The sequence below is a fragment of the Asterias rubens genome, chromosome 17, assembly GCF_902459465.1.
Source record: "Asterias rubens chromosome 17, eAstRub1.3, whole genome shotgun sequence".
Classification (NCBI taxonomy): domain Eukaryota; kingdom Metazoa; phylum Echinodermata; class Asteroidea; order Forcipulatida; family Asteriidae; genus Asterias; species Asterias rubens.
Window position 1 is genome coordinate 831,126 of NC_047078.1, and position 19,530 is coordinate 850,655.

Consider the following 19,530-nt stretch of genomic DNA (forward strand, 5'->3'; position numbering starts at 1 on the left):
GTAACTGTTTGTTATAAAATGCATACGATTAGAAAGATAGTTTAAAAGTAGAATATAATGATCCACACAAGTATCACTCGAAATTGCGTGGTTTTCCTTTTACCTCGTCGACAAACACGGTCGGCCATTTATATTTACTCTAAATGGCCGACCGTGTTTTAAAAACGCTTTTCAAAGACCAACTCGACCGCTCCAAGGCAACGTGTTCCTTTAATACCGAATGCAATGTTGCACACCTCTAGTTCCAGTTAAAGCCATTGGTCCCTTTCGGTAAACAGTATTGTCTAAGGCCCACACTTTGTGTACCACAACTTCTATATAAAATAACAAACCTGTGAAAATTTAGGCTCAACGGTCATCGGAGTCGGGAGAAAACAACGGAAAATCCCACCCTTGTTTCCGCGCTTTTCGCCGTGTCATGACATGTGTTTAAAATAAATCCGTAATTCTCGTTAACGAGAATTGATATTGTTTTGCTGTTTTCTCAAAAAGTAAAGCATTTCATGGAATAATATTTCAAGAGAAGTCTTTCACCATTGCCTTCTGTAAACCCCGTAAGTTATTTGTAAATCTGTGAACTTTTTTTTTTTTTTTTCCTGAACCGAAAGGGTCCAATGGCTTTAACGTTAGTTCCAGTAACCTTAACATAATTGGAAGTGTGCCAGGGTTTGGGTTGCGTGGCAAGCACAGAGCTGACATTGAGCTATTAACATTTAGTAAAGTATTTTTCAACATTTAGTTTGCAAATAAAAGTTTCCTGTATTTGAATAATGTCATGGTTGCCTCCTCATTTATTTTGGTCGTGCAATTACTATAACACTTTTTTTTGTCCTAACACGTAGGCACTGCAGACCTACCCCCACTAAAAAAAAAAAAAATAATTTAAAAATGTGGAAAATCAAAACCAACAAAATAAACAGTCCTTGATAACCCCTTGAAAACCAGGCAACAACCCTACAAATCGGGGGGGGGGGGGGGGGGGGGGGGGGGGGGGGCAGGGTAGGCGTGAAATAATGGGCGGGGTTTGGGCTTCGCTCGGCTCCACAAACCCTTTTGATGGGGTGCTGGGGGACGACCGAGTGATGTGTTTGGTGGGGATTTTTCGTGCGGTTTAGAGCTTGCCTCCCCCTCCCAGTAATTTCGAAAGATAATTTGGGTTACCCGAAGCAACGTGTTTAATGGCAATAACAAAATAATTTTGACTTTCTTTTCGAGTGAATAAAAAATAAACCGTTTTAGACATCTATTTATTGACCCGCCCCCTTCATTTTTACATACACTCGAATACGAGGTTGCAGAAATCGACTGGTACGCTCCATATCACAACGTGCATTTCAATACACACAGGTCAAGGTGCCATCCACTCCATTGCATTCTTGTCTATCGTCCCAAAACCCAATTTTTCCAACATGGAGCCGCCGAGCGAACTACAAAATAGCAACAGCTCGGCCCAAAATGACACAGAAAAGCCCGTTTATTCCGCCGTTCTACCCATCAAAACACTGCGACAGCTAGTCATCAATAACATAGAGCACTACCAGAAGTCGAGGAGCAGTACTGGCGAGAAATTCTTCACCATATTCTGCGTGATCGAACAAGAGAGCGATGCGTTGCGACCGGCCATCGAGACTTTGGAAGCGATTGCCCCACGGTTCGACTTCGATGAGAAGACACCGGGAAATGGATACCGGAGTTTGATTCGCGTAGTGGATTGTTGTGTAGAGAAGTTGATACAGATTTCGCGATATGTGGCGGTCAACAGAGACAGCATGCTGTTCAGGAGTAGTCATTATTTAAAAGTAAGTACCATTTTTTAACATGTTGAACTATACTGCAGTAATCAATATTATTGCCGGTCGGTGTGTCATGGAGTCGGACTTTGTCCCCCCATGTGTGTGGGGTCAATGTTGGTCGGTGTTCTGTTTTCGTCTGTTGTGATGCCCATGGTATGCCATGGTATATTTACATGGGCTGAATGTAAAACTGGCCACCGCCTTCTATTTTTATTTAATTATTTTTCATTTATTTTGTTGTTGTTGGAGGCATTTTTAAGGGAGATTTGATTAAAAATCAATGTTCTGTTAATTTAAATGTTTGGCAAATTTTCAGCACCTCGACCGAGCGAAGATTTTAAAGGTTGCATTTTTAACTCTATAATTAACATTTACCAACTCAGTTTCCTTGTCATGCTTGGGATTTATTATTCGACTCTAAACATGGCTTGTGCCTATGAAAAGTGAAAGAGTTGTGATGCACAGTTGTAGTGCCACCGTTCATTTATACACATATAGCAATTTTTTCTTCAGGCCCTTCTTGTTAGCCTGGAAGCACTTGTATTCCAACTGCTTGAGCACCAATCAACCACCCTTAGCATTACGTCAAAACTTGTGGATCCTGCTGAGTAAACCAACGTAAACCTAAATGTAAACGTAAACGATTGAAAGTTGAGTTGTCAAGCACAGACTAGTCACTACTCAAACGAGATTAACACATTGTGCTAACACAAACCTCAACTTATTTCTTACCTTCGTTTGTTTTATCACTTCAAGGAGCTTGAAGCTTATGGAAAGGTCTTGAGTCAGTTGAGGGTACTCCTTGGGTATGGAGAGAAACTCTTGGCTTACTCTGACGTCGAGAGTGGCCAGCTGTTTCCAGACAGGGAGCAATTGGATCAGATGCCGATTGACATCATGCTGGAGGTACAAGCTCTGGATAGGGAATGCTTCTACGGGCGCTGCCTGGGCTTTCAGGTAAGTCAGTTATTATAAGTTATCACACAAGCGCGAGTGGAATACTAAAAATATAGTGCTTCTGCATCCCATATGTAACAAGGCAGAAGGGGATATGGGACGCAGGCGCTATATTTGTTTGTATTTCAACGAGCGCGCGTGATATAACGAGGTTATCTTCCAGTCGCACATGCAATGCGCAAAGTTTTAAATTTCAGAAAGTGTTATTTCGCAAAACAGCATGCACGCGCACAAAGTTTAGAATGTAATTTTGCACTGTCCGTATACGGAGCGTGAAGCATTGACACTCACTGTGCAATAAAACACTGGAAGGATCAGGTTTTTACACCATCCTCCAGTTTGAGCATCTTATTGGTGGATTAGCGCGTACTGGCAGATTAAAAAAGAACTTTGTCTTGAAGGCGCCCAGCAATTTCCCTAAGGGGCACTTCAATGAGGGAAATGTATTGTAATGGAAGGTTGCAAAGGGCACTACAGGAAAAGCACAGGGCACCTGGGTTATTGCCAGGCCTGAATGTTTATTTATTCGATAGATATCCAACAGCGGGAAAATGCCATTTCAAGTTTTTTTTATAAAATTTGTATAAAATTACAATAACACAATAGATTTGTATAAAATTACAATTACACAATACATGCCTAAAACCTAATAGAAAACCAAACATAAATAACTAAAACCCATTTTTATTTTTATTCGTTTGTGTGTAAAAATCTGTTGTTTTGAAATGAGTATACATGGTTTTAAAAGTAGAATACTAGATGATTCACACAAATATCCCTCCTTTTACTTCTTAAACTAAGCACGTCCACCACCATTTTGCAGTTCTAACTTATTTTTTGACAGACCAGATGAATTCAAGTATACAAGTATTTCCCCCCCCCCCCCCGCCCCCCCCCCCCCCCCATGGACCAAAAAATACATGTAAATAAATAAAATGGTCCTGCAACTGAAATTGTGCAAACAATACTTCTTGTTTCCTAACGCCCACAGACAAGCAATAACTTTGTGACTCCATTTTGGTGACTCCATCATAGCTAGTGCTTAAGTGAAGCGTACAGCAATCGTTCCTCTGTCATCAAAAAGTACAATAGACGCTTTTTTTTTTTTCTTCCTTTGCTATTTTAATTCCTGCTTGCATTTTTTGGGTTACACGCTTGAGCACATTCACTTGAGTGAAGGACAAATCTATTTTTGTCTGTTGGTAAGTTTATTAAACTAGTTTGGTTAATATTGTAATAATACAGTAGCTGTGGAACATATTCTTGCAATGTTTACTGTCTGCTAAGGGAGTACAAAGTGCATTACATGTATGTGGTAACAATTTTTACATAGTGGGGTGTTTTGTAACAGGTTACTGGTTTTAATTAACCATACTTGTACAGTCCAAACATATAAAAAATAACCCTAGTGTGTAGAATTACATGTTTTTCTGATGATTAAGTCTGTTCCAGTAACAGGCCTGGGCCCAATTTCATAGAGCTGCTACATTTGTAGCACAAAAATTTGCTAAGCATGAAATATCTTCCTCGATAAAAACAGGATTCCATTTGTTGCATAGTGCTTGTTACTGGTATTCAGCTTTTGTTTGCTTATCCTGAAAATCACATGAAAATTTGGTTGGTAAACCTAGTTTTATCAAGGAAGAAATTTCATGCTAAGCAAATGTTTGTGCTTAGCAGCTCTATGAAATTGGGCCGTGGATGCTTCGTTTTGGAAAGGGCAAGGGCACCAAGGCATTTTCTCCTTTGTAAAGGGCACCCTATGAGGAAACTGTAAATGTCTACTGCAGCATTTCAAGGGCACCAAGGCAATGACCAGGGGGCATTGAGGCAATCGCCTTCATAAAGTATTAGGCCTGCAGTAAAAACAATTCAGGTCCAGTAAAAATTGTGACCTTCATGAAAAAAACTGTAACTGGGTGAGACTCTAAGAGTTCATTAATTGAGTCTGTACTTACACAGAAGAGGAAGCCAATGTACAGCCATATAAATGCCAGCTATGATCATGACATTAACAGCCCCTTAAAATAACAAAATTATAAACTACATTTGTAAACGGAGTGTTTGTAGTTTATGCAGGACATAGTTTATGGTTTTTTTTATATAAAAATAAATTACTTTGCTTCATTGAATGGAACTGGACCTGTAGAATTGTTGTTTATACCAAGCTGAGAAAATCAATATCAGCGCTCAGGTGTTATTTATAGCTCTGATTCATATGATAATGATGACTTTGTGTTCTACTATGTTAGGAAATGAGTCGCTCTAGGTATTTTTGTATGTTACATGTTTTTAAAATAAATAGCACCTTGGCAGACAAAACCAAGGATAAAAGGTACAATATTGTAGTCAGAGGTGTTTGCACTGTGGTGTTAATTTTACCCTAAGATTAAAGGGGCAACTGTCGTCACCGTCACAATCAAATCAAGCCAGTGGATGTACATTGTACATTGTTATGAACTCTCATCCAGTTACTACATGTTTGCACTTTCTATGGATCAGGCCTAGTATGTTGGTACTGAAGTGCCATCGAGTTACTGCAAATTTAGTATTCCATGTACAGCCACATGCTAATTTGAAAAGGAAACTATAATAGTAATAATAATAATAATAATAACAATATCGAATTTGAACCCCTTCTCTTTTCGTCAAGTGCACTGGGTTCTTTTACATGCGTTACACAACACATGGGACCAACGGCTTTATGTCCCATCTGAATGACGAAGCAATGGTTAAGTGTCATGGCTGGGGATTCGAACCCACACTCTGCTGATCAGAAACACCAGAGTTTGAATTCGGTGCTCTTAACCGCTCAGCCATGACACAAATTGAAAAAATAAAACCCAATAAAATAAAACTATGAAAAATGCTCCAGAGTTTAGTAAAGCTTACATGTACATGTACCTAACATAAAAATTATCAAGGTACTCACAAGAACTTTGGATAGTTCATAATAAACAAACCCTGTTATTTTGAGAGTTTTTTTTGTGTGTGCGTATTGTCCGCGATGGATTTTAGCATACCATGGTGGTCTCCAAAAACTGAACAAACGCTACACATAGTTTGACCCCATTTGACCTCTCATAATAATGCTTTGTTATTGTAGTTCTGTGACAGCATGTGGCAGTCTCTACAGACCGTTGCTGTTGCTCTCGCTTCATACAGTGAGGGTTATCATAAACACGAGGGTACATTCTCACGAGCAGCATCGTCAATCTTCCATGGGTAAGTTGGAGTGGCTGGCTGGCCCAAGTTCGCAAGACGACCATTTGCTGTCAGATTGCTAAATGCAGGTGAACACTTCCTGACACTGTGACAGGCCACCATTTGCTGACAGACGACTATTCATCGACAGATGACCATTTGCTGACAGATGACTGCCAGCAGGCAACCGTTTGCCGACAGATGACCGATTGCCAGCAAATGACCATTTTCTTATAGACGACCAATTGCTGACAGATGACTAATTGCCAATAGATAATATTCTCAGACAGCCGACTAGTGACTGACACAGACAACCATTTACCAAAAGACAACCATTTACCAAAAGACAACCATTTTTCGACAGGTGACAGTTGGTAAAGGACAGACATTTGCTTGAATAATTATTGTATTCGTTATTATTTTGATTGGTTCGTTGCTTTTCGTTTAACTTTTGCTGTGCTTTTTGATGTACTTGTATTTGTTGAGGTCAAATAAATAATAATAATAATAGTTTTAGCACTCTAGGCAGTTAATATTTATACACTACTTTTATGCATGCTGTGTTGACATTGTACATTGCTTTACCTACATGTAGGAGTCGGTACCTGACTAACCCAGAAGCCAGGGCCAAGCAGATTGTCAGCGTTACTAACAAGTCAGATATTAGATTCTGCAAAGCATTCTGGTCAATCACTGAGGGGGACGTCATTGCGGTAAGATTAGACTTTCATTCTTGTGAAGAAAAATCAAATTGCAAAATCAACTGAGTCCTGGAATAAAAGTGTTTTTGACGCAAGTGTGCCTTCAATCTTACTTGGTCCTGATGCAACTTTCTTATTTGCATATTTCTGTACAAATTTGAAGTTTGTGTCCACAACCCTTGTCTTTTCCTATTTTCAAGCTTTTGCCACAAGCTCTGGTACTTCTGATCAGCAGAGTGTGGGTTCCACGTGGAAAAATGTAATGCACAGAGATGCTTTTCAACACTAAACTAACCAGACTAGCCCGGCGGACCACTTGGAGTGAATTTGGACCCCGGACCACTGTTAAAGGGGAAAGCTGTCTTCATGTTATTTTTTTAAGTGTTTGTGCCTAGATAACTTTATTCCTCCCTTTTTTGTTTTCTACACCAGGATATGTGCAATCTGATGGCTGGTACTGTCGCCATTAACAAGCTGATTCAGATTCAACCGCACACATTTGAATTGGACGGAGAAGAAGGGGAACCAGTGACTATAGTACCACCATGTGCACACACAGGGCCTGCCTCGGTACAGATTCGTCTGCTCTCATTTGTTGAACGAGAAGGCCAGGTAAAGGCAGTGTTTGAATAGATCCTTCTAATGAATGCGTACAGACCCTATTGGTTGGCAATTGCCATAAGAGGTGTGCACTAAGCAGACGCAAAATCGCATCTGCGTCATGCCGCCATTAGCTGCATACTAAACAGCATGATGTCCCCTCATTTTGGCAACAAAAATTGTTGTGCGCACGCGCTATGTGCAATTTACATGAATATTATTTCATAAGAAATGTCTATTGGCAGATAGCTAGAGGGTTTTGTGTGACCTTGTTTAAAAAAAAAACATAGAACTAATTCACTAGGGTTTAATATTATAAATCTGTAGCAAAGGGAGATCGCCAACATAGGGCTAGATAGCTCAGTTGGTAGAGTGCCGACATGTCAATCCGGAGGTCGATGGTTCAAACCATGCTCTAGTCAGGTTTTCTTTGTTCAACCCAAAAGCATTTGACAGAATGAAATTGTCGACTCAGTTGGTTACTCGGGCTGGGTTGTTTTCCTGGTTAAATGTAATGTGAAGAAAAAAAATTGAAATCCATTTTAAAATTTCCATATTGGTTAAATTTCATAACGGTTAGTTTTCCATAAACGGAAGCACAGAATTCGGCAGTAAGCAGAGCCATGAAATTGGGCTATGGATTGGAAAGTTGCTTAGGAGATCTCAAACTCTTTCTTTTACCAGAGCTGGCTGCATGAGGTCACTCCCAAGAAAGACGGCAAGGTGGACGAGGACACGCCCCCTAAATCAGCTGCACCAATGTCTAAGGGTTTACTCATACATATTCATGGAGGTGGATTTGTTGCACACACTTCAAAATCACATGAGGTATAGTTTATGTAGAATCATAAGGTGTTTCTAGTTCTATTCATATTCATGGTTGATTTTAGTTGCACACACTTCAAAGAGGTGAACGTATCATTTATGCAAAACCAAGGCTTTTATTTGCATATATATGGTTTATTTATTGCACACACTTCAAAATCACATGATGTATAATTGATGCAAAACCAAGGACTTACATGTTTTTATTGCAAATTCACAATGTGAACCCAAGGGCTTACTCTTGTTTTAACAATGATTAAAATCATTCATATTCATTAAAGCCATTGGACACTTTCTGAACAGAACAAAAATTAAAAGTTCACAGACTTACAAATAACTTACAGGGTTTACAGAAGGTAATGGCGAAAGACTTCCCTTGAAATATTATTCCATGAAATGCTTACTTTTTGAGAAAACATTTATACAATTATCAATAACGGATTTATATTAAACACATGTCATGACACGGCGAAACGTGCGGAAACAAGGGTGGGTTTTCCTGTTATTTTCTCCCGACTCCGATGACTGATTGAGCCTAAATTTTCACAGGTTTGTTATTTTATATATAAGTTGTGATACACGAAGTGTGGGCCTTTGGACAATACTGTTTATCGATGTTGTGCGATTGCTTAAAGTGGTTTTGTTGTCCGTCTTCAAAATCACAGAAGGTATAATTTATGTAAAACCTAGGACTAAAACCAAAATTGCTTGTGTTCCTGGTAAATAAAGATATACATATTTGCATTCAAAGACACCCAGATGCCATTCTGGAAGAGGACAAAATTGAACCTCAACCTTTTTATATCTGCATTAAAGTTGTCTTGGATCGGTCGAGTTGGTCTTTGAAAAGCGTTTGTGACCGTTGGTTATTAAATGCATACGTTAGAAAGATGTTTTAAAAGTAGAATACAATGTTTCACACAAAATTGCCTCAAAATTGAATGGTTTTCCTTTTACTTTGCGAACTAACACGGTCGGCCATTTATGGGAGTCACAAATTTGACTCCCATAAATGACCGACCGTGTTAGTCGACGAGGTAAAAGGAAAACCACGCAATTTCGCGGCATGTTTGTGTGGATCATTGTATTCTACTTTTACAACATCTTTCTACCCATATGCATTTTGTAACAAATGGTCACAAACACTTTTCAAAGACCAACTCAAACGATCCAAGGGCAAGGTGTGCTTTTTTCAATAGAAAAACCTTAGTTGATCTTCTTCTTTAGAGCTAAGGATACTGTTCCCCAAAGCTTCTTGAAATATATTAATCCAGGGGTTACTGAAAGGTGCAAATGCAATATAGACCAATTTCACCTGACGTCATCATCAGTATTTTTTTTTTAATGCGCCATACTGATGGGCAACTTCACTGTGCGTTTTTATTTATAACTCTATGCTGTGCGTTAAGCAGTGAAGTGCATTTTTTTAGGAGACGCGGCGTTAATAAACGTAAACCTAACTGCCCACCAACATGGTGAGCGTAGCATCAGTCGCCGCGTGTGATGCACGTGCAAGGGGTCAATAAGCATGAAATTCCTAAACCTCCTAAACTTTTGATCCTAGTCTCAGATTCTCAGATAATTTTGTCAGCAATGACTCTCACCTCTGGTTATCCTTATTTTGCGTTTTTTCTCTTGTAGATTTACCTGAGGTCGTGGGCGAGGGATTTGGGGGTACCGATTGTTTCCATTGATTACTCCCTGGCTCCGGAGCAACCCTTCCCAAGAGCCTTTGAGGAATGCTTCTTCGCTTATGCTTGGGTCATCAAGAACGCACAGTTTCTAGGTAAAGATGGTTTTGAAAACAGTGGCAACTATGTCGAAGTTGCGACTAATTGAAGCATGCCTAGACGCGTAGTGAATTTCACTCGTCGTCAGCCCTAATTCTCATTGTCTGCTCTGATATATTGTTGCATCAAAAGAGTTGCTTACCACAATGGCGAACATTGAAAGGCATACTTCACAATTCAGCTTGAATTTTACCATCTTGTGCCAGCGATTATCCACAATCTATGTTTTGAAAATAGTTATTACTAGTGTCAAGTAGTGAATTTCACTAGTCGTCCAGGCCTAATGTTCAACAATTTTTGAGGATCAATTGGTTTCTTTAGAAAGACTTAAATCAAAACAATCTGTTACATTCTCAATGCTTGTTGATTAAAAGGTCAAACTAAAATATTTCTTTGGTGTTCATCAAGAACTCAAATTGTCAAAGAAAAAATGTTTTAAAATCAAAACAACTTTCTGAATTGTTCGTAGGGTCAACTGGTGAGCATATATGTCTAGCAGGAGACAGCGCTGGTGGAAACCTCTCCATCGCTGTTGGTATGAGGGCAGCGTCTTACGGTATCCGACCACCGAATGGCGTCGTGACGATGTACACCCCCTTCAACATCCACTACCAACCCTCCCCCTCCCGTATGCTGTGTCTTCTAGACCCACTACTACCCATTGGGATTCTAATCCGCTGCCTGGCAGCCTACGCCGGGTTAAAAGATGAGTTTATCTCCGAAGAAATGGCTAATGAGATTATTGAGAAGGCTAACGATAAATTTCATGTCATAGCAGCGCGGAAGATGTCACGTGGAAATAGCGTGAATAGCACTGGATCGGGAACAAGTGAGAAGGAGCGACAGATCGAGGCAAAGAGTCCTGAAGCTCACAAGAAAGAGGAATCGATTCTCGATATCGATAACAACATTAAGGAGAGACAGACGGAAGATCCAGATGAATTTCTGAGAACTTTAGAGATGAACGACTCGGCGTGGTCGGCGAACATCGACGATGGGGATCTGAAGTTGCCAGATGACAGTTTAGATGAGACCATTGCCAAAATGTCCTCAAATGGGGATGTCATTCGGAGCAAAGAGATTGAGGAGCCTGAGACCATCGCTGTTGTCGACCCAAACCTACCGCCCGGGTCGCCGTCGATGAAGACAAAGGTCATACGCAATTCAACGCAGCCGGCAACAGTGGAGGTCAAATCAAATTCGGCCTCTCCACCACCATGTGACAACGACACTCAGTCCAACCTCAACAAAGACAGCTTGACCCTTGACCTAGGGAAAGTGCCTGTCGTCAAGGAAGGAGTGGAGACTCCCTCAGCCTACGTGACATCACCAATCAGGAAGCTACGAGAGGTGCCTATCATGAAGAATTCTTATATGTCACCGATGTGCGCCACAGATGAGCTTCTACTGGGGCTGCCCCAAGTTCATATCATTGTATGTTGTATTGTAGTTGTCTTAAATCATTATACGGTAATATGTTTGTTTTACCAACTTCTGCTTATGAAAACAGCCCCAAATTTATTACATTTATCCTGCTTACTACCACTTAAAATCAGTGAATACTATTGGTAATTACTCAAAATAATTGGGTATCGTCCATCATTTTCTATTTGTATTTTAATCTAAGCAGCAATTGTATATCAATGTTACTGTCACAGACCTACTTGGTTTATTTTTGTATATTATCCATTGTTTTTTTAAAGGCAGTGGACACTATTGGTAATTGTCACAGACTAGCCTTCACAGTTGGTGTATGTCAACATAAGCAAAAAATAACAAACCTGTGAAAATTTGAGCTCAATCGGTCATCGAACTTGCAAACTAATAATGAAAGAAAAAAACACCCTTGTCACACAAAGTTGTGTGCATTTAGATGATTGATTTCGAGACCTCAAGTTCTAATTCTGAGGTCTCAAAATTACGTCTTTCTCTAAAACTATGGCACTTCAGAGGGAGCCGTTTCTCACAATGTTTTATACCATCATCCTCTCCCCATTACTCGTCACCAAGTAAGGTTTTATGCTAAAATTTATTTTGAGTAATTACCAATAGTGTCCACTGCCTTTAAATATTTTGTTATGTAAATACTGTTGTATTATAAACACAAATCAGCATTTGGCTTGGATGTTTGAATATTTTTAACAAGCCAAGAATAATAATAGCAATATGTTTGGTCACACAAAGTGCGCACTCTGGTCTCGGTAACAATATTGTCTGCGTACTTTCAGTATGAGCTATTAACAATACTAGTTTTATCTTCTCCCCTCCTCTTGATTCTTCCTTCTCCAGGGTTGCACCTTCGATCCACTTCTAGATGACTCCATCATGTTTGCGCGACGCCTGCGCTCCCTCAAGCGTCCAGTCCACTTTGAAATCATCGACAAGCTCCCTCATGGATTTCTCAACTTCTCGCTAGTGGGGAAGGAATGCAAGGCTGCTTCTATGGTCTGCGTACGTCACATCATGCAAGTCCTTTACGGATTCGACGAGGCACAGCAAGAGGAGTTTGCAGATCTGGAGTCCGAGGTTAAGTAACACTCAGTGCAATTAGGGTAAAGTTCAAGCGAGGGACTAAAGTTGACCATTGTAGGTATTTGCCTGGTACCCAGGATGTATTTCATGTGTAGGTAACCATGGATTTAGTGACTAGTGGTTGACTATTGGTCGCCACTCGAGCTTCGCCTAGGTAGTATAAAAGTCTGTTTTTAAAAACGTCTGTGGTGTAGAGCGTTCCTGTGTACATCATCGATACAGCAATTTTTATTTTGATCGTTAAGAACATTTTACATTCTGATTGTTACAAACAACTTACATTGTGATCATTACCAACAATTTGTATTTGGATCGTTACGAACAATTTGCATTTTGGCTTCAAGCATCGTCAAGCATTGAAATTTTTCTATGCAGCAAAGTGGTTTACCCAAGAAATTTGATTAAATTCCTGCATTCCACACCAAGGTTTTAGCCAGGGTTTGGTAACAGGGTATAAAAAAATTCTCAAAATTAAACAAATGGGTTTCCAAATCGTAACTTATAACACACACATAAATGACGACACCGAGACACCCCTTTGGCTTTGTTCCACTTGTAGTATTTGCGCACAACGCGTAGTTATGCGTTAAAAAAAATCCATTTATCATTGCCCATAAATGTGGCAAAATTTTCACTGTGTATCTTCAAATAGGAATACTCTATTGCCTTTTCAAAGTATGTGTATATGTGTTGGTAGTCTGTGACACTCAGTTATATTTCTCTTTTAAATCATCACAAATTTCTGCTGATGAGAGCATTAATCGTATTGAAACATGTGTTTCTGAAATTCGTGTTTGGATGCAGGACAACTTCCTTAAGCTAAATGATCACAAGACAGAATTTCTTATACTCGGTTCACGGCAACAACTTTCTAAAATGACTATTCCCCACATTAATATTGGTGACTCCGAAGTCACCGCTGTTACAAAAGCTCGCAATCTTGGTGTTATATTCGACTCTTCCATTACACTTAGTTCACATATTTCTAGTATTTCACGCTCTACAACATTTCATATCCGTAATATAGGCAAAGTCAGGAAATATTTGACACAAAATGCAACTGAGCAGATAGTCCACTCTGTTGTAGTTTCTAGACTGGATATGTGCAATTCACTTCTATATGGCCTTCCTTGTACTCAAATTGAACGTCTTCAACGAATTCAAAACTATGCTGCTCGTGTTATTACCTGAACTAAAAAGTCCTGCCATATAACGCCGATTTGAAAAGAATTACACTGGTTACCAGTAAGCAGTAGGATTAAGTATAAACTTTTGCTTTTCGTGTATAAATCGTTCACCAGTAATGCCCCTGCATATATTGATGATCTTCTCAGCTCATACAATCCTCCTCGAAAACTCCGGTCTCATAATTCTAGCCTCCTTATTGAGCCCATTTCCAAACATTCATGGGGAGACCGATCTTTTTCACATGCTGCCCCTCGTCTATGGAACAAACTGCCTGCACTAGTAAAATCATCCGTTTCTTTGACCCAATTTAAAAAACAACTGAAAACACATCTCTTCAAACAGGCATTTGATTCAATGGTTTAATTATTGTTATTTGTGTTACCTTTTAGGATGTTTTTTCTTAAATATTGCATTTGTATTATTGTATTCTATACCACATGTTCTAGATTTCTCTCAACTTAGGTTTACATTTTAATTTGTGTTGTTGTTATTGTATATTAATTAATGCTATTGTTTGTATTTTAGCGCCATGAGCACTTCGGTGGATTTGTGCGCTTTATAAGTTTTCATTATTATTATTTTATTATTATTATGTGTACAAAGTATGCATTTCATGTGCATGTATCGAGTCACTAAGTGTTTACATAAAGTTTTTTACAAAATTTTAAACGTAACGCCAAAAAATGTGAAAAAGATAAGTATAATTTGTGGGGGGGGGGGAGGGGGGGGGTCAAAGTGGCCTTTTGTTTTCCACACCTGTCTTTCTTGTCTGTGGACCATGGTTTCAATCCCACCTCAGACCGGAGCCTTGTATGTAGATTGGGGTTTTCAGTCCTAACACCATTGGCATTCCTCCAACATCTTGAGATATATTTAACCTTGAACTTTCCGCTTCTTTTTTTTTATATCAGGCATTACAATTTTTTGGTGAAATAATGATGGTATGAATAATGTTTGGTTTGCTGTAACACCATGTGTGTATCTACTTGCCAGGTAGAGTTTGTTCTTATAATATTACGAGAACTGTCTTACTGCAGAGTAGTTTTATCTGATGTTGGGGAGACTTCTCAGTTCTGATATGGTAAGGCAAGAACTATTGCCAGTAACAGATCATACACGATTAAGAAGTAACTATAAATAGTCAACTTGCGGGTACAACCTTGTGTCAAATCTATTTTAGAGGAGTGTTGGTTCTGAGATGAGCCGTTGTGGTATACTCAGCTCGTCTTCAGGAGAATGCTGGACTGCTTTTATGGTAATGCAGCGGAAGTAAAACTTAAGGGATGCATACATGTCTTGAATACATGATTCATTATTCGTAAAGGTCATTCATGCATGATTAATTACTCATAAAGGTCATTCTTGTTAAAGGTCAGAAAGCTGATGTTATTGAACTGCGCAATTGTCAATAGTGGATTATGTATGTGTATATATTTTGTTGGTTGTGCATGTAGAATTCTTTTTATAAATATAGTATTTATGATATCAAAATTAATTACAGAATCAAATTAGGATGAAAGTTTAAACGTTTGATGTTAGGCTTGGAATTTTATCTTTGAGAGGGCAAGGCCATTTTCATTTTGCAAAGGGCACTTCCATTGGAAACTCTCGAAGTCTATGAGAAAGTGTTGAAGGGGCGCCAAGACCACGGGTAACAGAGGCTATGACCTTGGTTGCCTCTTTGTAATTCTAGGTCTAAGATCTGTTAAAGGCAGTGGACACTATTGGTAGTTACTCAAAATAATTATTATCGTGAAACCTTTCTTGATTAAGAGTAATTGGGAGAGGGTGATAGTATAAAACATTGTGAGAAACGGCTCCTTCTGAAGTGACGTAGTTTTCGAGAAAGAAGTAATTTTCCACGAATTTGATTTCGAGACCTCGGAATTAGATTTTGAGGTTTCAAAATCAAGCATCAGAACGCACACAACTTTGTGTGACAAGCTTGTTATTTCTTTCATTATTATGTTGAGATACACCAAGTGAGAAGACTGGTCTTTGACAATTACCAATAGTGTATACTGTCTTTAAAGATTTTCATAATGACTTGAAGCCCAGGGTATATAATGTTATTTATATTATGTTGTAAAGACCACACTGCTAAGTTATATTCTGCAACATTTTATTCAAAAGTATGAAAGATATATTTTTCACTCGGATTTTGCTGCAGGAGGATAAATTTATGATTGATGTGATACCTGTCTCTGTATTCCTAATGATTTATGTGAAATCCTTTTACTACTCTAGTTATCTGGTGTAAATTGCTTATTAGCGTATAACTAATTTATATTACATAAAACTGCAACAGTGTGTATGAAGTGACTGACCAAATTTGATGCAAGTGTTGTTATTTATATCCATGGAAAAGCAGGCATTAATCAAGATAAGGTAGCAGTGGTAAGTTTTTAAAAGCTTGCATGGTGTGAATGGTGTAATAGTAAACTTGCGGGTACAACCAAGTACACGTATTAAATCTTTATTGAGGGAGTGTTGGCTCCGGTTTGGTTTCGACATTTCAAACGGTATACTCTGCTTGTCTTCAGGAGAAAAGGGATGTGTAACATGGTTGTATCTCTTATTTATAGTTTCTTCATTTAGCAGTGGTGTTGTTGGCCTAACTACTGCTACATGTACTTGTATGGTACAACACTGGAAGTGTTAGCAAAATGGCTGCCATTTGTTTCTTTACTCTATTTGAATCAAAGGGTGCCTTCAACTAGCTTCCCATCCCAGGGTCGACCCCGGTCTGCCCCCAGTACGTTCGAATAGCTTTGACGTAATTCCAGGGGCTCACCCGGGTCAGCCCCAAGTGCCCTGCTTGTGGAGTGGGTCACTTGGGGCTGGCCCCAGGTGCATGACTTCACTACGAGAGCGGTGAGTGATCGTTCGATTTCCTCTTGTCAGGGGCTCACCCGGATTAGCACCGCGAGGTCGACCCATGGAAGCTAATCGAACGCACCCAATATAAGGTACAGAAGCGGTGATATTTGCCAAACTATTGATTCTTCACATACGAAGTAAACTGCCTTGCATACTTCAACAACAAACCTCAGCATTTGAATCCGCGCTAAACACGCAAAGTCTTGCAAAGTCTTGCAAGATCTTTTTTTTTTAATATGTGTCTTGAAAAATATTATTTATCATAAAAGTAGTATTCAACTTTATTTGTCTTTACCTATCTCTTGAACATATGTTTTCAATGCAAGTAATGTTTTATATATTAAACATACTAGTTTTTATTTGGTAATTTGAGGGTTTTATACAGACTCAAGGATTTAAAACACCTTGATTTTAGTCTTTAAGATTACTGATTCCTGTGAACCTATCGACTCTTGACACCCCTTCCCTTTTCAAATCAAACTTGTTGCACCTGTTGATAAATATTGATCATAATATGTGATGCCTTGATGTAGCTACTAGAGCGCGCGCTACATTAGTACACGTAATGTTATGAATAGTGTGTCACCTTTAAGCTGTAAACTGTTATGGAGAGATTTTTTTTAATGAAATAATGTTTATACCAAAAGTAAATTTAACTACATAACAGTATAGTACATGTAAAGGTATTGGAACTTATTCTAATGTATGTGGAAACATTATCAATAGATTAGGAATTAGCCATTCTGATTGGTTGGAAGTGTATCAGGTGGTCTTTGTGATAAACAAAAGTTATATTCAGAAAGGGGTGTGGCTATTTGTATTGCACCTGTCACAAATCAATTAGTAATTGATAAATATTTTAATTATTTATGCAAATAGTTGTTTCTTAAACTGCCTCTTTAAAGGGAAATTGTATCAAGGAATCGCTATGAAATAATTTTTTTAGGGATTAGTGTTGTGATCTTAAAGCCATTGGACACTTTCGGTAAACAGTATTGTCCAAAGGCCCACACTTCGTGTATCACAAACTATTATAAAACAAGCCTGTGAAAATTTAGGCTCAATCGGTCATCGGAGTCGGGAGAAAATAACAGGAAAACCCATCCTTGTTTCCGCACGTTTCGCAACTTATATATAAAACAACAAGCCTGGGAAAATTTAGGCTCAATCGGTCATCGGAGTCGGGAGAAAAATAACGGGAAAATTCACCCTTCTTTCCGCACGTTTCGCCGTGTCATGTGTGTTTAAAATAAATCCGTAATTCTCAATATCGAGAATTAATAATAATAATAATAATAATAATAATAATAACAATTTATATTGCGCCCCTTACATACAAAATGATCAGAGGCGCAGAACACTTGTGAATTGATAGTTGTTTAAATGTTTCTCAAAAAGTAAAGCATTTCACGGAATAATATTTCAAGCGAAGTCTTTCACCATTACCTTCTGTAAACCTTGTAAGTTATTTGTAAATCTGTGATTTTTTTTTCTGTTCCGAAAGTGTCCAATGGCTTTAAAGATGGGCGATTGCACTGGACATTATGTTAATACCACACCCAATCCCACACTTTAACACTATTCCTCTCGTACTGAAGTTGCTCCTCCATCTAAAATCCTCAAAACGAAATTCCTGAGATTCAAAGCAAACAATTAAGACACAATAAAGACACAATGGGGTATCAAATGTCCTGCAGTTGTTCATGGTTGAATTCCAAAACAGATTTTTATTTTTTTTTAATTTTTTTTTTTAAATGTACTTAGATATTTATTTATTGTTAAATTATTCATTGTTATTTTTGCATTGATTTTTTTATTGATTTTATTTATTTGTTTATTTTTTTATTTTTTTTATTTTTATTTGTTGGGTCGTTTATTCAGTTGGTATTGTTTTCATCTGTCAATGTTCTGGTGTTAATTTAGGGCTACATGGGCCTATATGGTTAGAAATATTTCTTTCAATGCAATAAGTTGATTTTTAAAAGAGTCGGTAATAAATATTTGTGTGATTGTGGCATAATGTAATAATCTTTTTGAAAACAAAGTGATTTGTAGATAATTTTTCCAAATTTTATTTTAAAGATAAACCATTTACTTATTGCCAATAGTTTACTTTTTTTATGCGTCTGACCAAAATATTTTGTCGATTAAAAAAGCATAACTGGTGTGTTTATATTGATAGCCTACTTGTGAGTTTGTTGCATGTACTTTTTGTTAAAGACACTAGACACTATTGGTAATTACTCAAAATATTTGTTAGCATAAAAACTTACTTGGTAACAAGCAATTGTGAGTTTTTAAAGGTATAAAACATTGTGAGAAACGGCTCCCTGTAGTTTTCGAGGAAGAGGTAATGTCTCACTCGAATACTAAAATAACTTCAGTGGCGGTTTCCAAAAAGAATAGCTAAGGAGAGACCCCGATTGTGCGTGTAGCTTACATGTACATATTGCACACCGAGTTTTCATTTGTATATTACATACTATAAAATGAATTTTATGTAATCTACTTTTTAAACACTTGAGTCGGAATATTGACCTTGGGAAAGTGTTTATAATATTCTCATTATAAAGTTCAAACCGAGAAATAGAATCCCCATACAGAGAAATATCTTTGTCCGCAAAATTATAGCAACAAATTTGTGGAAGTATCATTAATTGAAGACGCCACAAAATGTTTATATTATGATTGCCGAAAAAGGGCAAAAATATTATTGTAATTGCCGAAACAAGGCAACAATACACGTTTAAAGGGAAGGTACACGTTTGGTAATTACTCAAAACAAATATTAACTTAAAAACTGACTTGTTAACGAGCATTGGAGAGCTGTTGATAGTATAAAACATTGTGAGAAACAGTTCCCTTTAAAGTAGCATATATTTCGAGAAAGAGGTAATTTCTCACTTAAATAATAAAAGACTTCTCGTCAGAAATCTTTTATTCCTATCTAAAAGCACACAAATTCGTCCAACTAGGGTGTTTGTTCTTTCATCCCTTTCTCCCAACTCCGATGACCGCTTGAGCCCAAATTTTCACAGGTTTGTTATTTTATGCATATAT

The 19,530-nt window shown here is 38.1% G+C and overlaps 1 protein-coding gene across 1 annotated transcript; it reads left to right on the plus strand.

Moving 5' to 3' along the window:
• The first annotated feature begins 1,409 nt into the window (after window positions 1-1,409).
• Window positions 1,410-13,763, plus strand: LOC117301653 (hormone-sensitive lipase-like). Its single transcript, XM_033785675.1, has 9 exons — window positions 1,410-1,799; window positions 2,550-2,750; window positions 5,857-5,975; window positions 6,550-6,667; window positions 7,088-7,267; window positions 7,940-8,083; window positions 9,722-9,866; window positions 10,340-11,304; window positions 12,160-13,763. Exons 1-9 carry the CDS (start codon window positions 1,410-1,412, stop codon window positions 12,403-12,405), a joined length of 2,508 nt encoding a protein of 835 aa, XP_033641566.1. The 3' UTR covers window positions 12,406-13,763.
• Window positions 13,764-19,530: the final 5,767 nt, after the last annotated feature.

Bases quoted from the DNA above. Each gene is read 5' to 3' on its own strand.
- LOC117301653 (XM_033785675.1), top strand. From the start codon at position 1,410: ATGGAGCCGCCGAGCGAACTACAAAATAGCAACAGCTCGGCCCAAAAT. The intron at 2,751-5,856 runs GTAAGTCAGTTA...TTGTTATTGTAG, and splicing joins GGCGCTGCCTGGGCTTTCAG to TTCTGTGACAGCATGTGGCA. The intron at 11,305-12,159 runs GTATGTTGTATT...TTCCTTCTCCAG, and splicing joins TGCCCCAAGTTCATATCATT to GGTTGCACCTTCGATCCACT.